Here is a 19,275-nt window from a genome sequence, read left to right on the forward strand (position 1 = left end):
TCCAGGTGCTTGGCTTTTTTTTCCACCTCCTCCCACCTAAACTTCATGAACCTTTTCAGCAGTGAACTTGAAGCATCCACGTGTATCAAATGTAAGGACTCTTGTCCCGGGAAAAAAAACCCAAAAAACAAAGCAATGAGGTGGTAATTTAAGTTTCAGCCAGAATTGCCATAGTAAACACTTGTTTTTCATTAAGTTAATTTTTTTCAGAGGTCCTCTGGTGATGGTGAGTATCCTTGTACCTCCTGTGAGGGAGGTCAGGAGCAGTGGGTGCAGGAAAGAGGCATTAAAGCCACACAGTGTTCTATGGGAACCCTCTGAGCCTTACACTCTGCAGCTGGTGAAGGAATTTGTTCCTTTATGGCAGGGTTCTCGTGTTTCAGTCCTCGTGCTGTTCTGCCTTGCAGGTTAGAGGTGAAGGGAAAGGCTGGAGATGGTCACATAACGTGGGAAAACCCTCTGGAGAGAGCCATGGATGGAGCCTGGAAAGGGGTACTGCAGGTGAATGGCTTTAGCAGCAGTGTTCAATAAAATGAGAAAATATTTATTAGACATTTGATTTTTTAAATACCACGTTTTTACACAATTTGTTCCAATAGTCTAATCCTTAATTCTTTCCATTTTTTTCCTCAACTTTAATTTTAATCAGTTGGATCTTGCCTGTCTTTGTTAGAAGAGCTCATTATCACAAATCTCTTTAAATGTTTGTAAGACAATATTCAGATCACTTAACAATTTCATGTCTCTTTACTTCCTTATTGCAAAGCAAGAGAACATGCAGTAAGTTGGCCTCCAGGGTAGGATTTGTCTTCTTTACTTGCAAGTTAGAAATCAACTTTTACAGGATTGGAATTAAAAACTTAAATTAGTTTCTACTTTCAGTAATAGTAATTGCTTTGCTGATTTTTCATCTTGGTCTTTCCTTCTCAGGAACATTTTGCTTTCTTGTACAGCAGCAGAATATCTGGTTTGTCTTGCATTTGGACCTCAGATCACAAGGGTGTATGTAGGCTGTGAAAATAGTTTTGTGTGCAGGTAAAGGCTGTTCCCAAGGCTGCATTAATTGCTGCCTCAGTGTACTGTGAAGGAGTAGCTTGGGAGTTAAACTGGACACTGATACAAGGTCTCAAATTATGATCTGTGGTTTTGAAGATTAAACACTGGAGCTGAAATTGAAGCAAATATCCTGAATTTGTTAGTAAATACCTTGAAAGCAAGTGCACTAACCCACTGTGAGCAGTGACCACAGGCTCTTCTGGGAGTTTCTATGACATGAAAAATGATCATACAGAAACTTCATCTTGCACTATTTTTGTGTTTGGTTGGCTTTGTTTTCCCCCTGTCCATCTTGTCTATTCCATATTATTCCCCCTTGAAGTCACTGAAGGTGTGAGAAGTTGGGGGTCACTTGGGAAGGATGGAAAGCTTGAGATGCATTTAAAGAAATGTCTGGTTTTTATACAGTGGTTCATACTTGGATACATACTTGAAAGTGTCTGGGAATTTGGCATTATCCCTGGGTCTGGGAAGCACTTCCAAATAGAGAATGACCACCTGAATCTTGTCAAAATTCTTCCTTTGCAAGCTTTTCCTTGTGTAAGGAGCCTCTGCACTCCCCTGAGAGAGGAAGCAGTGACCAGCAGTGAGTATTCCTGGAGCCCCAGCCACAGCAGGAGCAGCTGGGGCAGAAGGGCTCTGACAGCCAGGAAGGAAAGAATTTTTGCTTGCCCAAGGATTTGTGCAGCCCTCCAGCAGTAAAGGCAGAGGTTACCTGCAAAGCTTTTGTGAACTGAGCAGGCTTGGGTCAGGTTTGAATCTTTGCCTTTTGAACCTTCAGCACACCTGGTTGAACTGTGTGAGCAAACTGGACAAATGATCCAGCTCAGGTTTAGGTTTTGATATTAATTCTGCAAAGTGGACTGAGTAGGATTACAGCTTATGCTCATCTGTCATCCCAAAGGCTATGCAGCAACTCCCCTGCTTTTTTAGATATTTGTCAGGGTCTATGATGTGCATAAGTGGAAAATCACTTTATTTTACTGTCTCCAACCAATATGGGCATCTGCATTACATAATCTTCCATTTCAGGCATCTTGGAGACACCAGGCTCAAGTCTGCAGGTGCCAGATCTTGGAGTAAACTGCAACTTGGCAAAGGACACTCTTGATTTCTGGAGGAAAGAAATGTGGAATTCAGACAGTGGTAATTAGTTTGTTAGTCCACAGACTATTTCACAAGTACAAGGGGATATTATTGCTATTTGCTCTCCATGACACTTATCAGACAATAATTGTCACGGTTAGTGGTTATGCACATTGCAAACATCAGTTCTGGCCAGACAAAAATGACTCAGGAATACAGAGAAAAGAATATTTCCCACTGCAATGTGGTGCCCCAGCCCTTCTTTCTCCTGTGCTGCACTAGGTTCTGCAACACAAATGTAAGAATTGTAATAGGCTGAGTTTAAACAAAGTGTGCTGCTCTAGTTGAGGTTGTGATGAGGGGAACATAACTACAGACGGGGGGGCATTTCCAAGCAAATGCCTTTCCATGTGGTCAGCTAAAGAAATGGGATTTCTTTAGAGGTCCTTCCACCAGACCAGATTATTCCAACCTCCATCCAACCTGGCTTGGACACTCCCAGGGATGGGGCAGCCACAACTTCTCTGGGCAGCCTGTGCCAGGGCCTCACCACCCTCACAATAAAGAATTTCTTCCTAATATCCTGTCTAACCTTGCTCTCCATCAGTTTGAAGCCATTCCCCCTCTCACTACACATCATTGCAAAAAGTCCTCTGATCAATATCTGCAAAGATCCAAAATTCACAGGCTGCACATTCTGGATTCTTCTCTTGGATTCTTCTAATACAGCTTAGGCAGGCCAAGCATTGCAAGAGCTCTTGCTTGCTTGTAGTTTTTTGTCTGAATTTGAGAAAGCAGAGGTGGCTGCTTATCCCATGGAATTTTAGTCCCTCAACTTTCAACTTTTTCAGCTTCTTTGTTTCCCCTGAACTTTTCATTGGTTTTCTGGTGTGTGTTAGTGACTTTCTCTGCAGTTCAAATACACTCTGGTAACAAGGATCCCCTTGGTTTACAGAAAGTTCTTCAGAAGAGACTTGACAAACCAAGAAGGGGCCCTGGCATTCAGGTGCAGGAGAACACTCTTCCAGCAGGAATCAGGTGTGCCCAGAATGTACCCTTTACCCTATGGCTTCAGTTGCTTGGAAAAGAGATTAACTAAACTAGACTGTAAAAACACACACACACAATTTTTCCTCTCCCCTTCCAATATTAATTTCTGTAATTTATATTGCTGCTAAATCCACCATCAAACTGTTTCTCACTTCCTATTCTAATTTACCAACCTCCTCTAAAATCATTGACAATTATATGTATGCTGTATACAATTTCATGGGACAATATCCAATCTATTACTAGGATTTTAAATCTAATAATTAAATCTATAAGCTTGAATTAATTGTCAAAGAAAACAGAATCTATAAATAAGCTATTTAATGTCATAATGGCATTTTGGTTGTCAATTAGTAGCTGATGTAGAATATCCTGTTTTGATTGCATCATCAGTGCAGCAGGGAGCATGGGCATGGAATCCAGATCTTACAGCAATAAATAAAACTTGATTTTTAATGCTTAAGTTGTTGTTTCAACATAAGCCTGATTTCATGGGATTGCTGTTGGGCCAACCTTCATTCATAGTGGCAGGGTAATTCAAGGCAGAAATGGATTCAGTTTTATATCCCAGTGCTGTATTGACCAGAAACAGAAAAATGAGACTAAAGGAAAGCATTTCTATCACAACATTCTTTTTCAGTAGCCAGGGTGGGCAAAATACAGGTAAGGCTTAGGAGCAGATATTTCAAGCTAGCTAAGAAAATGCTGGTAGTTAAACTCCTGTGACCTTACTTCCACACTGGCTTGTCTCCTGTGCTGCCTGACTTGGCAGCAGATGAACTCCTTAAAACACATCTTTGAAATGTATTTTCCTTTACTGTAACCTTGAATTGTTTTCCATGTGTTCACATTCTCTCATTGCCACCCATTATCCCCATCAGGCCATTCATGCTAATACATTTTCCAAGTAGTGCCTCACCTTCTGGAAGTGTCACTCTCCAGAGCTGGGGCTGTTCTCTTTGCCCTCAAAATGAGGACTGAGGAGGTGAGAGGAGGAGGAGGAGGATGATGATGATGATGATGATGATGATGATGATGATGATGATGATGATGATGATGATGATGATGATGATTTCTGGCATGCCTGTGCCTGTGGGGTGGGAGTGTGAGTGACTCAGGGAGGACATCCCTGCTCCCTCTGTGTTCCTCCCTTCCCTGAGGAGAGAGGGCTGGGGGTAACCCTCACCCACTCTCCATTGGATTCCCAGTCCTTAGGTTTTCCATCCCACCACACACTTCCTTCCCTGAGTTCTTCACTTTCCAAAGAATCACATGCCTGGAGGGGAGGAGATGCAGAAAAAAGGTTTGTGTTAGTCCAGAACAGAGTTTGTCCTTCTGCAGAAGGGGATTTTGTTTAAATCTCAAAGATAAATCAGATGTTTTTCTATCTAAGGCTAAGGTTTGGGTTTTTTTAAATAATATTTTATTACTTTTGCCATGACTGCAGTAATACAAGCTTGAATGATGGAATCTTGCCTTTTCCAAGTACAGAAACATGATGAGGCAGATTAAGTACAGCTCTTCTGTAAACTGCAGGACTTAATTCACTTCCTGCCAGAGTCAATGATGGAAGTCCTGTTGCTGTCACCAAAAGTAAAATAAAGATCTGTGAGAAGATTGGACAAATCTGCTGTGTCTATGTGGGAAAGTGGTCAGCACTAACAGGGGTGACGTGGACTCATTTCCTCTTCCTGCAGTAAATGGATCCTATTCACATCACCCACTATTGTGTGTTCATTGTCTGTGTGACCTCTGGAAAGCTTTTATGGAGATGAGCTTCAGAGGGAATGTGTGATCCCAGTTTGCTTCCTGCCTATTGTACAATGACACCCATCAGCTCCAGGGGAAAACTGGATTTATTAATGCAGAATAAACCTCTGCTGCATTATTTGTGATCTGTAGATGAGCATTCAGGTGAACACTTCAGCACACACAGTGAGCCCCAGCCCTGGGATGTTAAGTGAGGCAGTTTTTCTGGGGCTGTCTAGACACAATGTCTGCCTACAAAAGAATTTGGTTATGAACAGGGCAGCATTGTTCAAAAGATGTTATTCTGCTACTGGGGAAATGGAAAGGATTTTTTTTTTTCCAGGAACAGGGAACTGCCCTTTCCTGGTGCAATTGTCATTTCATGACTGGTGTTACTAAAACTTTTCTCCTCTGAGACTCTCCATTATTATTAGTTACGTAAAACATGCTGTCTTGCAAAAAAACCTGTAATTTATTCTTTGACATGAGGAAAAAAAAAAAGGAGAGCAAGCAGTATAACTTTGTTTGGAGAATATCAAACACATCAAATACAGAAAATGTCATTGTGATGCTGAGAAACAAGGTGTGTGCTATCTGTTTTGGCATCCTGTAATGGAATTGGACCTGCACTTTGTAGACTGTGGAAAAAAGGACCTTGCATGAAATGTGCTGCTCTGCCCCAGACCTGAGAGAAGAGGAGGCTCTGGGCAAAAATGTGGGTTTGGAATGAAGTTTTAAAGCTGGAGGTGTTACAGTGAGGTGAAAAGACCAGTCAAAATCTGTTCAAACATTTATCTGCCTTGAAAGATGATCAGATGTTTAAGGAATTCAGGAGACAAGGCATTTTTGAACATGTCACAGGTGTCTTATGTCCAAGAAAACACTTTATTGCCTATCCATCAGGATAGGGTTGTCTCAGCCATGTCAGCCAAAATCTCAGTCTGGATCTCTTGCTCTGACTGCCTGGGGGTGCTGGTCAGCAGTGGCTGAACATGAGCCAGGTGTGCCCAGGTGGCCAAAAAGTGGCACCTGGCCTGGGTCACTGTGGCCAGCAGGAACAGAGCAGAGATTGTCCTCTGTGCTGGGCACTGGTGTGGCTGCACCTCAGATCCTGGGCTCAGTTTTGGGCCCTTCACTACAAATAAGATATTGAAGGGTTGGAAGAGGTCCAGAGAAAGGAACAGAGCTGGGGAAGGGTCTGGAGCATAAACTGGGGGGCTCAGCCTGGAGAAAAGGAGGCTCAGGGGAGATGTTTCACTCTCTAAAGCTCCCTGGACAGAAGCTGTAGCCAGGTGGGGGTCAGTCTGTTTCCCAAGCAGCAAGGAATGGGACAAGAGAAACCTCCTCAAGTTGTGGCAGAGGGCATTTTGATTGGGTATTAAGGAAAATTTCTTCACCAGAAGGGTGGTCAAGCACTGGCAGAAGCGGCTCAGGGAAATGGAATCACCATTCCTGGAGGTATTTAAAAGATTTGCAGATGTGGCACTTGGGGACATGGTTTAGTGGTGGGCATGGCAGTGCTGGATTAACAGTTGTTCTCAATGATCTTAAAAGTATTTTCCATCCTTAATGATTCCATGGCTTTTCCTGTCCTTGTATGTGAGTATTTTAGGCTGACCTCTGTGTGGGGTTTAGAGAGGTTGTTGTTCTCTTCAGTGCTGAGGAAAGGGTAACAGAAGGAGTGGGGAGCTGTATTTAGTGCCCCAGTAATTTCCTATTTGCATGTGCCAAACAGGTTTGGAGGAGAGATTCTGAATAATGTCCTGTCTGGATGAAATGCCCTGAGCCTTTTTAAAAATGTATGAAAATTCAGTGTCCAATGGCTCTGGTGATGAAAACAATGATGTCAAGAAGACCACACTTAAAGCAGGGTTCCTTGGACCATGGTTTGAAGTTCTCACTTTCCTGTGGCATAGAGAATTTTTTTATTCCAGAGTTCCCCTTGGGTCAGGCAAAATCTGTGTTGCTCAGCCTGCAGTCACTGTCTGTTTCTTACATATTAATTAAAAGGTTTGGAAAACCTTTGCCTGGACATGGTCCTGTGCATGTGCTCAAACAACTTAAGAGAGGGAAGAGAGCAGATCAGATAATTTTAATTTATCTGTCAACACTCTGGCTGCTTGGATTAAAAAGAATAAGGTGATTTCTCAGTTGTCAAAGGCTGTGCAACTGTGATGTCCAGAAGCTGTCATTGGTACCAGTCCCTTTAGAGACACAGTACAGTTCCACCAGTGCTCTCCAAGCTGTGCAGGGAATGTCACCCAAAGCAGGAAGATCAGTAAATGTTGGGCTGTGACTGTGGAGTTTGTTCTGTGTCTTCTTGGCATCTTGCTGCCAACCTCTGTGAGGAGGGTTTTCTAAAGGAAGTACAGAGCAGCAGTTTTCCCCTTTCAGTGTCAGTGGAGGTTTGGCCATTCCTAACCCCATTTAACCTACAGTGCTTGCTGCTCTTGGTGATGCTTTATAAAATGTTCAGAAACTGGAGCCTGCAGGACAACTGATCCCTGATGCTAATTAAAGAGGCAAACCTTAAATTTAATTTTTTAGCCTTATGTTTTGAGTCAAACCCACCACTTTATTATCTTTCCAGCTTAATCTGTGAGTCATTTGTAATGCATTTTCCTTATGAAGCAACATCTGTACATTGTATTCTTTACATGTCCAAGAAGTTCAGAGTCTTTGAGTGCTTTGAGTGGAGTGGGAATCCCTGGGGTGCAGTTTGGCACACACCTCTGCAAACATACCTTTTAGTCATTTCACTGCTGGGTTCAAACTTAAATGGATGGTCGAGGATTTAAGCAGCTGGATTTCAACATCCATTTGCCACATGCCAGCTGCAAGCAAAGCAAGGAATTATTATACTCAGCTGTGATTTACATATTTGACCTTTGAACTTCAGAGGATATAGCTGACATTGTCAGAGTCAAATACTGTATGAAGCTCTGAGAAACATGAAACTTGTCTTGTTAGACTGTCTGATCTTTATAAATTAATGTCTGGTTTGAAAGTGTCTTTAAATGACAAAAGTGCTTTGTATTTATCAGGATTTATCTGTCTGATCTAATAAAAGCTGACATTGCTTACAAAGGCTGCAGAATAAAAAGCATGCTTGAAGCAAGGCAGAGGTGTGTAGCATTAGCACCATAAAATTGAATTTCTGGTACTCTTTTTCAGTTAATCTCTATTGATTAATCCATATGCAGGAAAGTGCAGGCTCTGACCTGAACCTTCAGCTCAGGTGAAATCGTTGCTACTGTGATATCAGAATTTGTAAAGAAGGTGTAAACTATAGTGAGTGATGTTAATTAGGAACAAATTCTTCTCTGAGAGGATGGTGAGACTGTCACAGTGTGATGTGGCTGTGGCAGTGATGCTCACAGGTGAGAGATGGATCTTTGTTATCTCTCACTCTTCTTATCTTCTTCCCCTGGTGATTCTTCAGCTGTTGCTCAGTTGGTGGCTCAATACAGACAAGAGAAACCTGGGCAGCCTCTGGTACCTCAGCTGTCTCTTATGGTGGTGGGGTTTGTTTTTGGCCTGCTGGAACCTGTTTTTCATCCTGGCCTCTGTGACCCCTGCTGGTCCCATGACATGGGATGGATCTGCACCCACAAGGAATTGTTAAGATCAGTAGGAACAAGGTGAAGAACTTAAACTGGAAATAGTCTGAGGACTCAGTGTTGACTGAGATCCACATTTACCCAGAGGGTAAGAAGAGTTCAGGCTGGAAGATTTGGTTCTATCTGCTTCTGACACTTCTTGCTGTCTGGGTCTATGCTGTGCCAAGGTTTGATTTGGCCAAGTGCCTCTCTGGAGTTTGGGACTCCTCATCATGTTTGTTTTCATGGCTGGATTTTGATTAGTTCAAAAGTTCTATTAGTTTATTCTGACAGGATTCACAGGAAGAGACAGTAGCTTTGTTTCAGAGACTTCATTTCCAGCTTTGTCTGATTTGCAAACCTCACTCATCATGAAGGCAATGTTAAAAATTGAACATTAGCACTGGGAGTGATGTGAGTCAGACAAGGTGTCTGTTCTCCAGTGCACTGGCCCTGAACAGTAAGGAAATTATTGGATTAAGGTAATGTATCTTTGAACTTCTGTAGTTTTGATTAAGGAGCTTCATCTTCAAATTCTAAGCCCAGGGCAGCTGTGTCATTGCTCACTAGTCTGTCCTAAAAAACTAAAATGTATTTTCAAAAAGGACTATTATAGAAAAGCTGTGGAGTGCAGAAGTGATTTAACGTGGTTAATGTCAGCCACATAAAGTTTGCACGGCATCTCTATTTATTGGAAAAATCTTTTCCGCACTGCAATGAACTTAGATCAAATCCCCAAGCAATTCCCTGGTGTACAATTAGAGAGCCCATTTCTCTCTCACATCAATATTCAGCCAATTCAATTTGATTTGAATTTCTGAATTCAGATTCTGGGCTGAATGTGATCAGCATCATCACCAAGAAGGGACAGTTTAATAGGGAAGAAGATGTGGCTGTGTTTGGTGACAGTGGAAGGGTGCACACACTTCCAAAGTAACTGAGAAAACAGAGAAAACTAAGTGGTGTTTAACTGCTTACTATCAGGAGCTATGCTTGACAAATGCACCTTTCCAGAGCAAGGATACAGCAGCCTTAGGAAATGAGTCTCCTTACTTTCCTAAGGACCATGACAAAGGAGTTCCACAGCCTGGGCTCAGTGTTGAACCTTTACCCTCCTCCTCATCCATTCTGGATGTGTGTTTTTGTGTTTGTCCCCTTACCACTGTATATATCACAACACCTAAACCTCCAGGGAACTCCCCAGGAATGCCCCTGTTGCAGGTAAATTCTTCCTGCCAGTCAGTCCTTGAGAAATGTGACTTCAGTAGTTGATAATCTTTGCAAAATGTAACTTAGCAGAGCAGGACTCTGGAAACAATAGTTGCACCAGTCAGACTGGGACAGTATCAGACAAACTGCTCTGGTCTACCACATCTTTTATTTCAAATTTTGCTATCCTTTGCCATTGGGTCAGGATGAATTTTGTTGGAACCTCTTATTTTCTTCACAATGGAAAATCTTTACTTCCTTTCTGTCCTTTATATTTTTTACTTCTGATTTCTACTTAAAAAGCATTTTGCTCAAAGTTTAAGAAATTAGCTTTTCTGAGGTATTCTGTGTATAAACATATAGAAAAGGAATTTTGGTAAATGTGTTCAAACTATAGTTTTTGTCCCTATAGTATTAAATCAGCTTTTTGTCCATACAGTATCAAATAAGGATGTGATCAGATTCTGAACTGAATCTACAGTTCTGCTGTGGATTTATTATTCTTGGATTTACCTTGTTTTGGGGGCAATACCTGTATGTTAGAGATGGGCACTACTAAATTTTAGAAGCTTCAGCTCTCCCAGTGTCTGTAGGACCTTCATTAGCTCCCTTCTGGATTGAATTCATCATAGCTGCAGGCCTTTTTTAGCAAAGGAGTGTTATCTCTCCAGGATAGATGTGCCTCAAGCAAACTGTGGATTAGTGTTTTTTGTACTGTTAAGCCTCACCCTTGGACTTCATTTCCCAAGTCTGATGGAAAAGGAAGAGAAGAATAGTGTCTGACAGATTCCTTAAGGAGTGTGCTGCTGAAGCAGCTGTGATTTTGCTGCAGTCAGCACAGAGCTTTTCCACAGCACATGAGATCTGCAGGGCTGGATTTTACAGGTGTGCTCATGGGCTGCTCTGCCATTCCTAGCACAGGCAGCCCCAAAGCTGCAAGAAGTGTTTATCTGCTGTGTGAGAGGGGTCATTCCCCTGAGTTCTGAGTGTGGTGTGATTTACTGCCACAGCAGCCTCAAGAAATCCTCTTTCCTGGCCACATTCTTCTCCCCCTAATGCTCCTTGTGCCACTGCCAGCTCATGTTGTGTTAAGCTCAGCAAGCAAAATGAGCAGAAAGTCTTTTAAGGCAGAAATGGCTTTGTGAGCCCAAGATCTTCAGCAGGGACTGAGTGCCATTGTTAGCAGGGAAAGCCCACATTTATCTAATTCCTGCATTTCCTGATGGCTGCATCTTGCTCCCTGTGCTTGCACTTGGGACTCTTTTCTATCAAAGCCTTTCAAGGAGCTTTACTTGCTGCCTTTGATTTTCATTTACAGATCATCTGTGCCCTCTCAAGGTTAAACCTTCATTGTCTGCCCCTTTGCAAACCAACTCTTTGTATTCTTTCAAAATGTAGAAAATGACAGAAAGTCACACTCCAAGACAAGCACGCAGCAGCTTTGGAGATGGATTAAATAATCTTAATGCACTGGTTTGAAATGCTGTTTTCAGGACACAAATGTTATCTTTTTTCCAAAACTACCAGCAAAGAGTAAACAACCTATTGACAGAAAGTCTAGTGGTAACTTGTATAGGGAAAAGTGATTCTAGTGCTATTTTTTTTTGATGAATTGAGTTCATCAAATTCTATCTAACATTTATAGCTATGCATCCTACCTGACAGTTTTATCAATCTTGAACTGTACCCTAACCTCTCTTGGATGCCACTTCCTGTGAACTTGGCCAGCCATCCCACACCACCTCAATTCCTTACCCATTTCTCCTTCTGTCTTACTTTTGAGCTAACACCCACATTTCCAAACCCCTCTCATGTGCATTTTATATATATATATATATGAATCTCTCTCTAAATCTAAATCTCTCTCTCTCTCTCTCTATATATATATATATAAAACATATCCTGTCCAGTCACTGTCTTTTCTTGCCTGAATGCCACCAGGTTCTTTTGGCCTGCCACAGCCCACATGGCTCTCTGCATCTCTTACTGTGTGCAGCCACTCAGCATTGGTGTTTCCCTTGGTCTGTCTCATTAAATCGCTCATCTCAGCTCCTTTCTCATGACCAACCCAATTTCAAATACTGCTGTTGTATTTATTGATTAACTTAAATGAGATAAACTCACAGAACAGTAAGACAGCAAAACTCTGAGTGGGAAAAAGCCAGCACTCAGGCTTTTCAGACAACACAAAGCAAATCCTTCAGGAATTGGTGTCTGTCCCACAAACAGACAGGATTTTCTAGAGACAGAATAAGTGAGAGTCTGCAGTGGCTCTTTTGTTTCACTCTAAGAGGCTGTTCAGTACAAATGGAGATGACAGAACAGGATCTTAGCTGAAGTCACTGAAAGCAAGCTGAATTACACAAAAACTACAGCACCTGGTTTTTTAATCCACAGAAGAAGAGGGATCTGTCAAAGCTGGTTCATCTGCAATCTGGCACATATTTCCTGTACCTGCCTCTCATCTTGGGCTGAGTCTTGCTGGCACATTTCCAAAATCAAATAAAGAGGACTTAAGCTCAGTATTTTCACCTTTACATGCTTTCCCCATAAGTCAGGAACTTCTAAACTGTATATTTTTGAAAAAGCTTTAGAAGTTTATTTTCCAGCTTTGTTTTTGATCAGTGAAAATTACAGAAAAGTAGTTTTAGGGTTATTTTAGTGGAAAGCTGCTGATCATTTTAGATCAGTGAATAGACTTTGCCTGGTCTTCTTGATTTCCTTGTGGTCTCATTTGTCTTTGAATTTCCTGCTTTTCCCTGTTGGTTTCAATGGGGGAAAAAGGTGTCTGGGACATGGTCTGGTGATCTGATGGGGACATTTAAAACACCTCCACTCAACATTCCTTCTCCAATGTCTCACCTGATCACCCATCACTTGAACCTGGAGTCCTTTACTGCCAGTGACACTGGGAACAATAAAGAGGGAGAATACTGGGAGAGTATTTAAACAAACCCTCCCACCCAACTTTTCAAAGTTTTTATTAAAAATTCTGTTCCTTCTTTTTTTTTTTCTCTTCTGGTTTCTGTTAAGTGAATTAATTATTTGAAGCAGTTGTTTTCCATGTCATGATGGCAATGCCTGCTGCTTTTCTGTTTTTCAGACAATTCCTTCCCTCTTTCACTTGTTCCAATCACAGTTTCCTAATTTAGACAGAAAAGGTAAACCTTGAGAGCAAATGACCAACCATCCTTCTACATTCCAGCTTGTGTGGCTGCTCCCAGATGAATAATGAAACTCAGCAGGTGCTCTGGGCTTCCCAGGGGTTTGAGAACAAGTGTGAGCTCTGCTGCTGCACCAAATGTGGGCTGCTGACCTTGGCAGTGAGACAAGGACCTGAGCCAGGGGTTATTCCCCCTGAAAAAGGGAGAGCACCATGGTGGTGTGCCTCATTTGGTCCTGAATGGTTCAATATCTCTTTTCTTCAAAGGCTATTTGCTGTTTTCCATAGCTCACACTGCAGAAAGCCTGAGTGCAATCCATCAGAAGTATGTGATGGATATTTGTAAGGTAAATTAACAATCTCGTAGTAATCACTGCTTCATATTTGATAAGATGCATGTTCTGGACATCAACAGATGCTGTTTTGCTTGGTTGTTGTGTTTTTTTCCCTCTACTCTTTTTTTTTTTTTTTTTTTTTTTTTTTTTTTTTCCTTCTAAAACCTTGTAGAAAGGATTTTATTTGAAGCAAGGTTTCCCCTGTGTGTTCTATTCTCGTGGCTGGGCTGTATTGCTGTGGCTGCCCCTGACAGCATCATCCTGAGGGGTCCATAATCCCTGACACTTGTCCTTCTTTTCTGGATTTTTCTGGGTGCTGGAGCTCGGAAATCACAGTCCATCCATAAAGGAAAGGGAAAGGGAAAGGGAAAGGGAAAGGGAAAGGGAAAGGGAAAGGGAAAGGAAAGGAAAGGAAAGGAAAGGAAAGGAAAGGAAAGGAAAGGAAAGGAAAGGAAAGGAAAGGAAAGGAAAGGAAAGGAAAGGAAAGGAAAGGAAAGGAAAGGAAAGGAAAGGAAAGGAAAGGAAAGGAAAGGAAAGGAAAGGAAAGGAAAGGAAAGGAAAGGAAAGGAAAGGAAAGGAAAGGAAAGGAAAGGAAAGGAAAGACTTTCTGCAGGTCACTGTGTGAGCTTATGTCTGCAATTCTCTCTCCCACTCATCTTTTCTGAACTCACTGACCAGCAAATCTTTCACAGAACCAAGTTCCTCAGCTGCTCCTTGCCCTGTGGACAGCTGAAAATTTGGTTTGCATAGTGAAGGTAGAGGACATGATAACTAAATTTCCTTTCCCAGTGGTGCTCACCTGTGTTTCAGCTGCCTGGTTCTCCAAGGGAAGAACACTTTCTTTCCTTGCAAGCTCACACCTCCTCCCCCCATCCCTTGCCCTTGCTTGTTCAGAGAAATGGAGTAAAAAATGGTGTTCTGCAGTTGAAAAAAATCCAAGCATTGTTTTTTTGTACAAATATCTGAGAAGTCTCCCTTGAGGATGTTTACTTAGGGCTTGTTAATTAGAGGGATAATGATAATTTCAGAATCAGCTTTGCAAAGGTGTTGATATTCCATTATGGAAAAGAAGATCCATTTTGCCCCAGTGCATGCTCATAATTTCACTCACCAAGATACTCCTTTTTTGATCAGATTATGAAACAATAACCTGCAAAAACAATAATTCCCTTGAAGCTAATCACTGCTGGAAAGGGGAGCCTTGCTTTACAGTCAATGACTTTGATGCCTTGGGTAGTTCAAGTAAGGATCTGCCTTGATTGACAAGACCCTTTCTATAAATTTGGGGAATTAGACATCCCAGTAGCAGCTGCTGGGGGGACCTACTGATCACAAACACAGAGATTGCAGTGCAGGTCTCTGAAACACCATCTGCAATTTAAAACTGCAGAAGGGATTCTGACTGCAGTGAGTTAGGTGAGTGCATGTCTGTGTCTGCTCTTTGTCGTGGCTCTGGCTTATGAATAAAGTAGCAGAATTTGCTAAAGTGGCAAAGCATAAATGTTTGATTTGTTCTGAAGTTTGTCTATTTTGCTCTACATATCTTCTTTTAAAAATAAGGATTATTAGCATTTTTTTTAACCTGTTGAGGATTATATATGAAAATACTCTCTTTAATCACATGTAAGACTTTAGTGTATACATGGTGACATACATGATGCAAATATCGTGCTGATCTAAAGCTCTGATTTAGCAAATTTAAATAATTTTGTTTAATAGGAGCCTAGAGACTCAAGCATCAGCCAGGCAAATGGCAGTCCCAGCTCACTTAATTTTGGTCTGTCCAGCTGAGGACAGACCCCAGCACACACCTGTTTGTGCCCCATGTAGTAGCTGATTTTCGCAAAATTAGGTGTCAAATCTGGGGTTTCTAAGATAGATGTATTTACAAGATAAATGTATTTAAATGCAATGATAGTATGTGAATTGTGAAACAGACCTCACGGCTTAGAGCTACTTTTCCAGCTTTCTGTTTTTGGCAGAGGAGCTGTCCCAGAGAAGTTGTTTGCTTTCTTTGCTGAGACAGGAGGTCAGCAGGTATCAGAGGGTCTTGCTGGATGCTGGTGTGAGGAGTTCAGGGTTCCTCTGGTCACCTGGGCCATGTCCCCCCTTGTCTGACCAGCTTGGCAGCCTGGGTGGGTCTGAGCTGTGCTGAAGGGACAGCCAGCCCCTCTGGGAGAGGAATGGCACAAGTCCAGTGCACAGGGTATTGGCACCTCCAGTAAAACTTCTGGGAGATGCTGAGATTACAGCACAAATTCAGGGATGCTTGGCTCCCATCTATGCAGCTGTTGGCTTTGTGTGAGCTCAGAACAACCCAAACAGGGTGGTAGAAAGGCATGTACTGCAAAACAGATCTGCAATATGGAGATTTCAGTGGGGCTGGTGACTTCTCCAGGCCAACTCCCTCTGCTCTGCAGGGAAAGTCTTCACACTGCTGCATTCTGTGACAGAACTTTTCACTGAGATTTTCCACTTCTGGGAGTGGTGGCCACTCATTCCTCCATCTGCCCCTCTTCTCCCAGGCTGGGGGAAAAAGGGTAACTCTGTGTGTGAAGGGAGGAAGGGCTACCCCTGCTTCAGCTGAGGCCATCCAATTGTACTTCTTGCCTGCTGGGCTGTGCTGACCCTCCCAGCCCAGCTCAGCCCAACCCAACCCAACCCAACCTAAACCAACCCAGCCCAACTCAACACAACCTGATCCAACCCAACCTGATCCAATTCAACCCAATCCAACCTGATCCAACCCAACCCAACCTAATCCAACCTGACCCAACCCAATTAAATCCAACCCAACCCAACCCAACCTGATCCATCCCAATCCAACCTGATCCAACTCAATCCAACCTGATCCAACCCAACACAACTTGATCCAATCTGATCCAACCCAACCCAGCCCAACCCAACTTGATCCAATCCAATCCAACCCAATACAACCTGATCCAACCGAATCCAACCTGATCCAACCCAACACAACTTGATCCAACTCAACCCAGCCCAACTCGACCCAGCCCAACTCGACCCAACCTGATCCAACACAACCCAACCCAAGTCAACCTGATCCAACCCCACCCAGTCCAAACCAACCCAACCTAACCTGACACAACTCTCCCTTCTGCCACCAGCATGAAGCTCCACTGCCTGACCCTGGGAGCCCTCCTTGTCCTGCTGCTGTCTGGCCGCGGTGCCCCCACCAAGGCCTCGGCCATCGACCTGCGGACGTTCGTGGGCTGTGCCGTGAGGGAATTCACCTTCCTGGCCAGGAAACCCGGCTGCCGTGGGCTCAGGGTCACCACGGACGCCTGCTGGGGACGCTGCGAGACCTGGGAGGTGAGGCTGGGCCCCAGGGACATCCCTGCCTGGCACTTGTCCCCCAGAAAAACCCTCTAAAGGCACCCACCCAGTGCCCTGCTCATGCCCCCCTGGCTGCCTCTGCCAGCGTCTGTTGTTGGTTGTTCCCTCCCTCCTCCCTCTGCCCCTAAGGGGAATGGAAGCCATGTGATGATATTAATGAAGCACTTGTGTAATGCTCTTACTATGCAGTCTGAAAGCCTCTTACAGCTTGAACACTTAAGGAGAGGGAGGACTTTATTACTTAGCTTGAAAAAAGAATATTCCTTGGAGATTAAGATGGAGATCCCGATTGACGGGTAATATATTTTGTTCCAAAAAGCAAAACCCAAAGCTAATGTCTGTTTCTAATTTGGTCTGGTTTTAAATCATAGCCCTGGATAAATATGAAGTACTTGAGTTTTAGGGGTGTTCAGAGGGAGAAAGAAAGAGCATAAGTACCTCCACACACATGCCAGAGAACAAGTTTCTGACTGTGCTGTTCTGCAACTGGAAAGCTCAAGGGGCCAATTCTAGTTTAATTTATTCAGAAAACCTTGAGTAACTCAGAGGGATTTTGTGCACATAAAGAGAAGGACTCTACATTAGTGACCAGAGGAGGAGCCAGGGTCTGTGTGCCAGCTTTGACTCCCCTTTTTCATGACTTGGTGGGATGAGGGGAAAGGCCACCAGTGGCCAGATTCCATGCTGGGATGGGATTCCTTTGAAGGATCTCTTGAGCCCTGCTTCCCCCTACTCCCAAGCTCCTCTGGCAGCTCAGACCTTGCAGCCTCTCCTGCTGTACAGCAGTGCCCCTGGGATGTAGTTCAGCTGAATGCACATGGCTGTGGGTTCAACAGCTTCCAGAAGGCACCACAATGTGTTTGGATGGAGGCTTTGGAGAGAGAGGATGTCTGCACATCTTCTTGCTGAAATATTGCACCTGTTCTGTCCCACTCCGTCATCCTTGGTTCCCAGGGAGGGCTCTTTGCACAGCACAGAGGGAAAGAAAGAAATTAAAATGTCTTCTGGCAGTGTCACCTTAGGCAATGGGCTCCCATTGCTGTGTGTGCTGCCCATTCCTGGAGTCTTTGGAAAATGGGTGTCCCTGTAAAGGAGAAAGTGATTTTTCAGCAAAACAAATGCCACTGTGATACCACAAGGCAGGGTGGGTTTCAAGGCCTTCAGGCTCCCATCATCTTCTGATGGCTGAGGTCTCTGGCCAAGCTGATTTTCTCAGGAGGAATTGCAGACTCCTATGCTGGCTGCTGTGCCCAGAGCTTTCCCCACAGTGTGGAGCCATTGGGATTTATGGGAAGTGCAGCCTGACAGGGAAGACTGGTCTGGCTGAGAAAAAACCCCAGCCTTTGGCACCTGGATGCACCCCTGCTCTTAAGCAGCTTATGGAGCAGAGTTATTTAATGGAAAATCAATGCTTTTGGAAGAAAGCAGCTACTTTTGGCAGCGTTTTGTTGAAACACTCATACTCTGCTAAAAACCAGCTTTTGGGATAATCTTTTGCCTACCTTCAAACAGATTTTAATTGGAGCTTTATGCATTAAAAATCTGAAACACCTATATGCATTCACTCCCCTCCATGGCAGGGCTCCAAGAGGGAAGCGTTGAAGGATGCAACCTAAAATTTATTTCCATGATCCCTTCCACCTGATCCAGTAGCTCCTCTATTTACACACACGTATTTATTCCGCAATCCCCTTGAGGAAAGCGGGGCTCCAGATGTTTGTCTCGCCTTTTGCCTGAGGGCAGCGTTTCTCCCGCGCAGAAGCCGATCCTGGAGCCGCCCTACATCGAGTCCCACCACCGGGTGTGCACCTACAACGAGAGCAGGATGGTGACGGTGCAGCTGCCCGGCTGTGCCCCCGGCGTGGAGCCCTCCTACACCTACCCGGTGGCCACCCGCTGCCACTGTGACATCTGCTCCACTGCCACCACCGAGTGTGAGACCTACTGACCCAGCTGGGCTGAGCAGGGCTCCATCCTCCCCCGGCTTCACGCCCTGGAGGGTGTGAACCAGCCCAGAATTTGTTCTTGCCTTGTAATGCTCCTAATCACTGACTTTTCTGATGAGGCTTAATCCCCTCTCCTCGTGCTGCTCAAAGCATTATTGCTGTAGAAACCCACTGCCTTACAAAAAGAAATGTTGCAGTTTCTGTTCCCCCTCGTGAGCTTTTCACTCTGTGTGACCTTTCTCTCTGCACGAAGACAGAATAAAAAGACTAGCAATAAGGCTAGCAATTCAGAAGAGGCTTTCAAAGAAACTCAGATAATTTTCTTGGAACTCTGAAAAATGCTTAAAATCATGAGACAGCACAGGGTCAGGTCATAGGAGGCATGCTAAAATAAGAGAGAGAATTAATAAAAAAGAAAACAAAGGAATATTAAATTCTCAACTTAACTGATTATCTTCATACATTTGATTCAGGGACATGTCTGGAGGCTTTCTAAAATTTGGTTGGAATATTGAAAGAATTGAAGTTAAACAATAAAACAGAAATTAAAATCATTATGTAATACAGAATTCATACTGTTAATGCAATAGTTTTAAAATTAAAATTAAAATTCTCCCTCCATGGACAGAAGAGCCATGTCTGGGAACACCCCAAAAAGTCATTGCATCCTCCATAACAGCCTGATTCATCTGGGGTTCAGCCTCTTCTCAGTAACATAAATGCAGTTA

The 19,275-nt window shown here is 43.4% G+C and overlaps 1 protein-coding gene across 1 annotated transcript; it reads left to right on the forward strand.

The window, feature by feature from the left end:
- The first annotated feature begins 16,373 nt into the window (after window positions 1-16,373).
- On the forward strand, window positions 16,374-18,549 carry GPHB5 (glycoprotein hormone subunit beta 5). The gene is made up of 2 exons (XM_056493658.1): window positions 16,374-16,577; window positions 18,361-18,549. The coding sequence occupies exons 1-2, from the start codon at window positions 16,374-16,376 to the stop codon at window positions 18,547-18,549; spliced, it is 393 nt and encodes a 130-aa protein (XP_056349633.1).
- The last annotated feature ends 726 nt before the right edge of the window (window positions 18,550-19,275 follow it).

The sequence above is a fragment of the Oenanthe melanoleuca genome, chromosome 5 (genome assembly GCF_029582105.1).
Source record: "Oenanthe melanoleuca isolate GR-GAL-2019-014 chromosome 5, OMel1.0, whole genome shotgun sequence".
Lineage (NCBI taxonomy): Eukaryota > Metazoa > Chordata > Aves > Passeriformes > Muscicapidae > Oenanthe > Oenanthe melanoleuca.

Excerpts from the sequence above, each read along its gene's own strand:
- GPHB5 (XM_056493658.1), top strand. The coding sequence starts at position 16,374 with ATGAAGCTCCACTGCCTGACCCTGGGAGCCCTCCTTGTCCTGCTGCTG. Across the intron at positions 16,578-18,360 it reads GACGCTGCGAGACCTGGGAG|AAGCCGATCCTGGAGCCGCC; the intron begins GTGAGGCTGGGC and ends TCTCCCGCGCAG.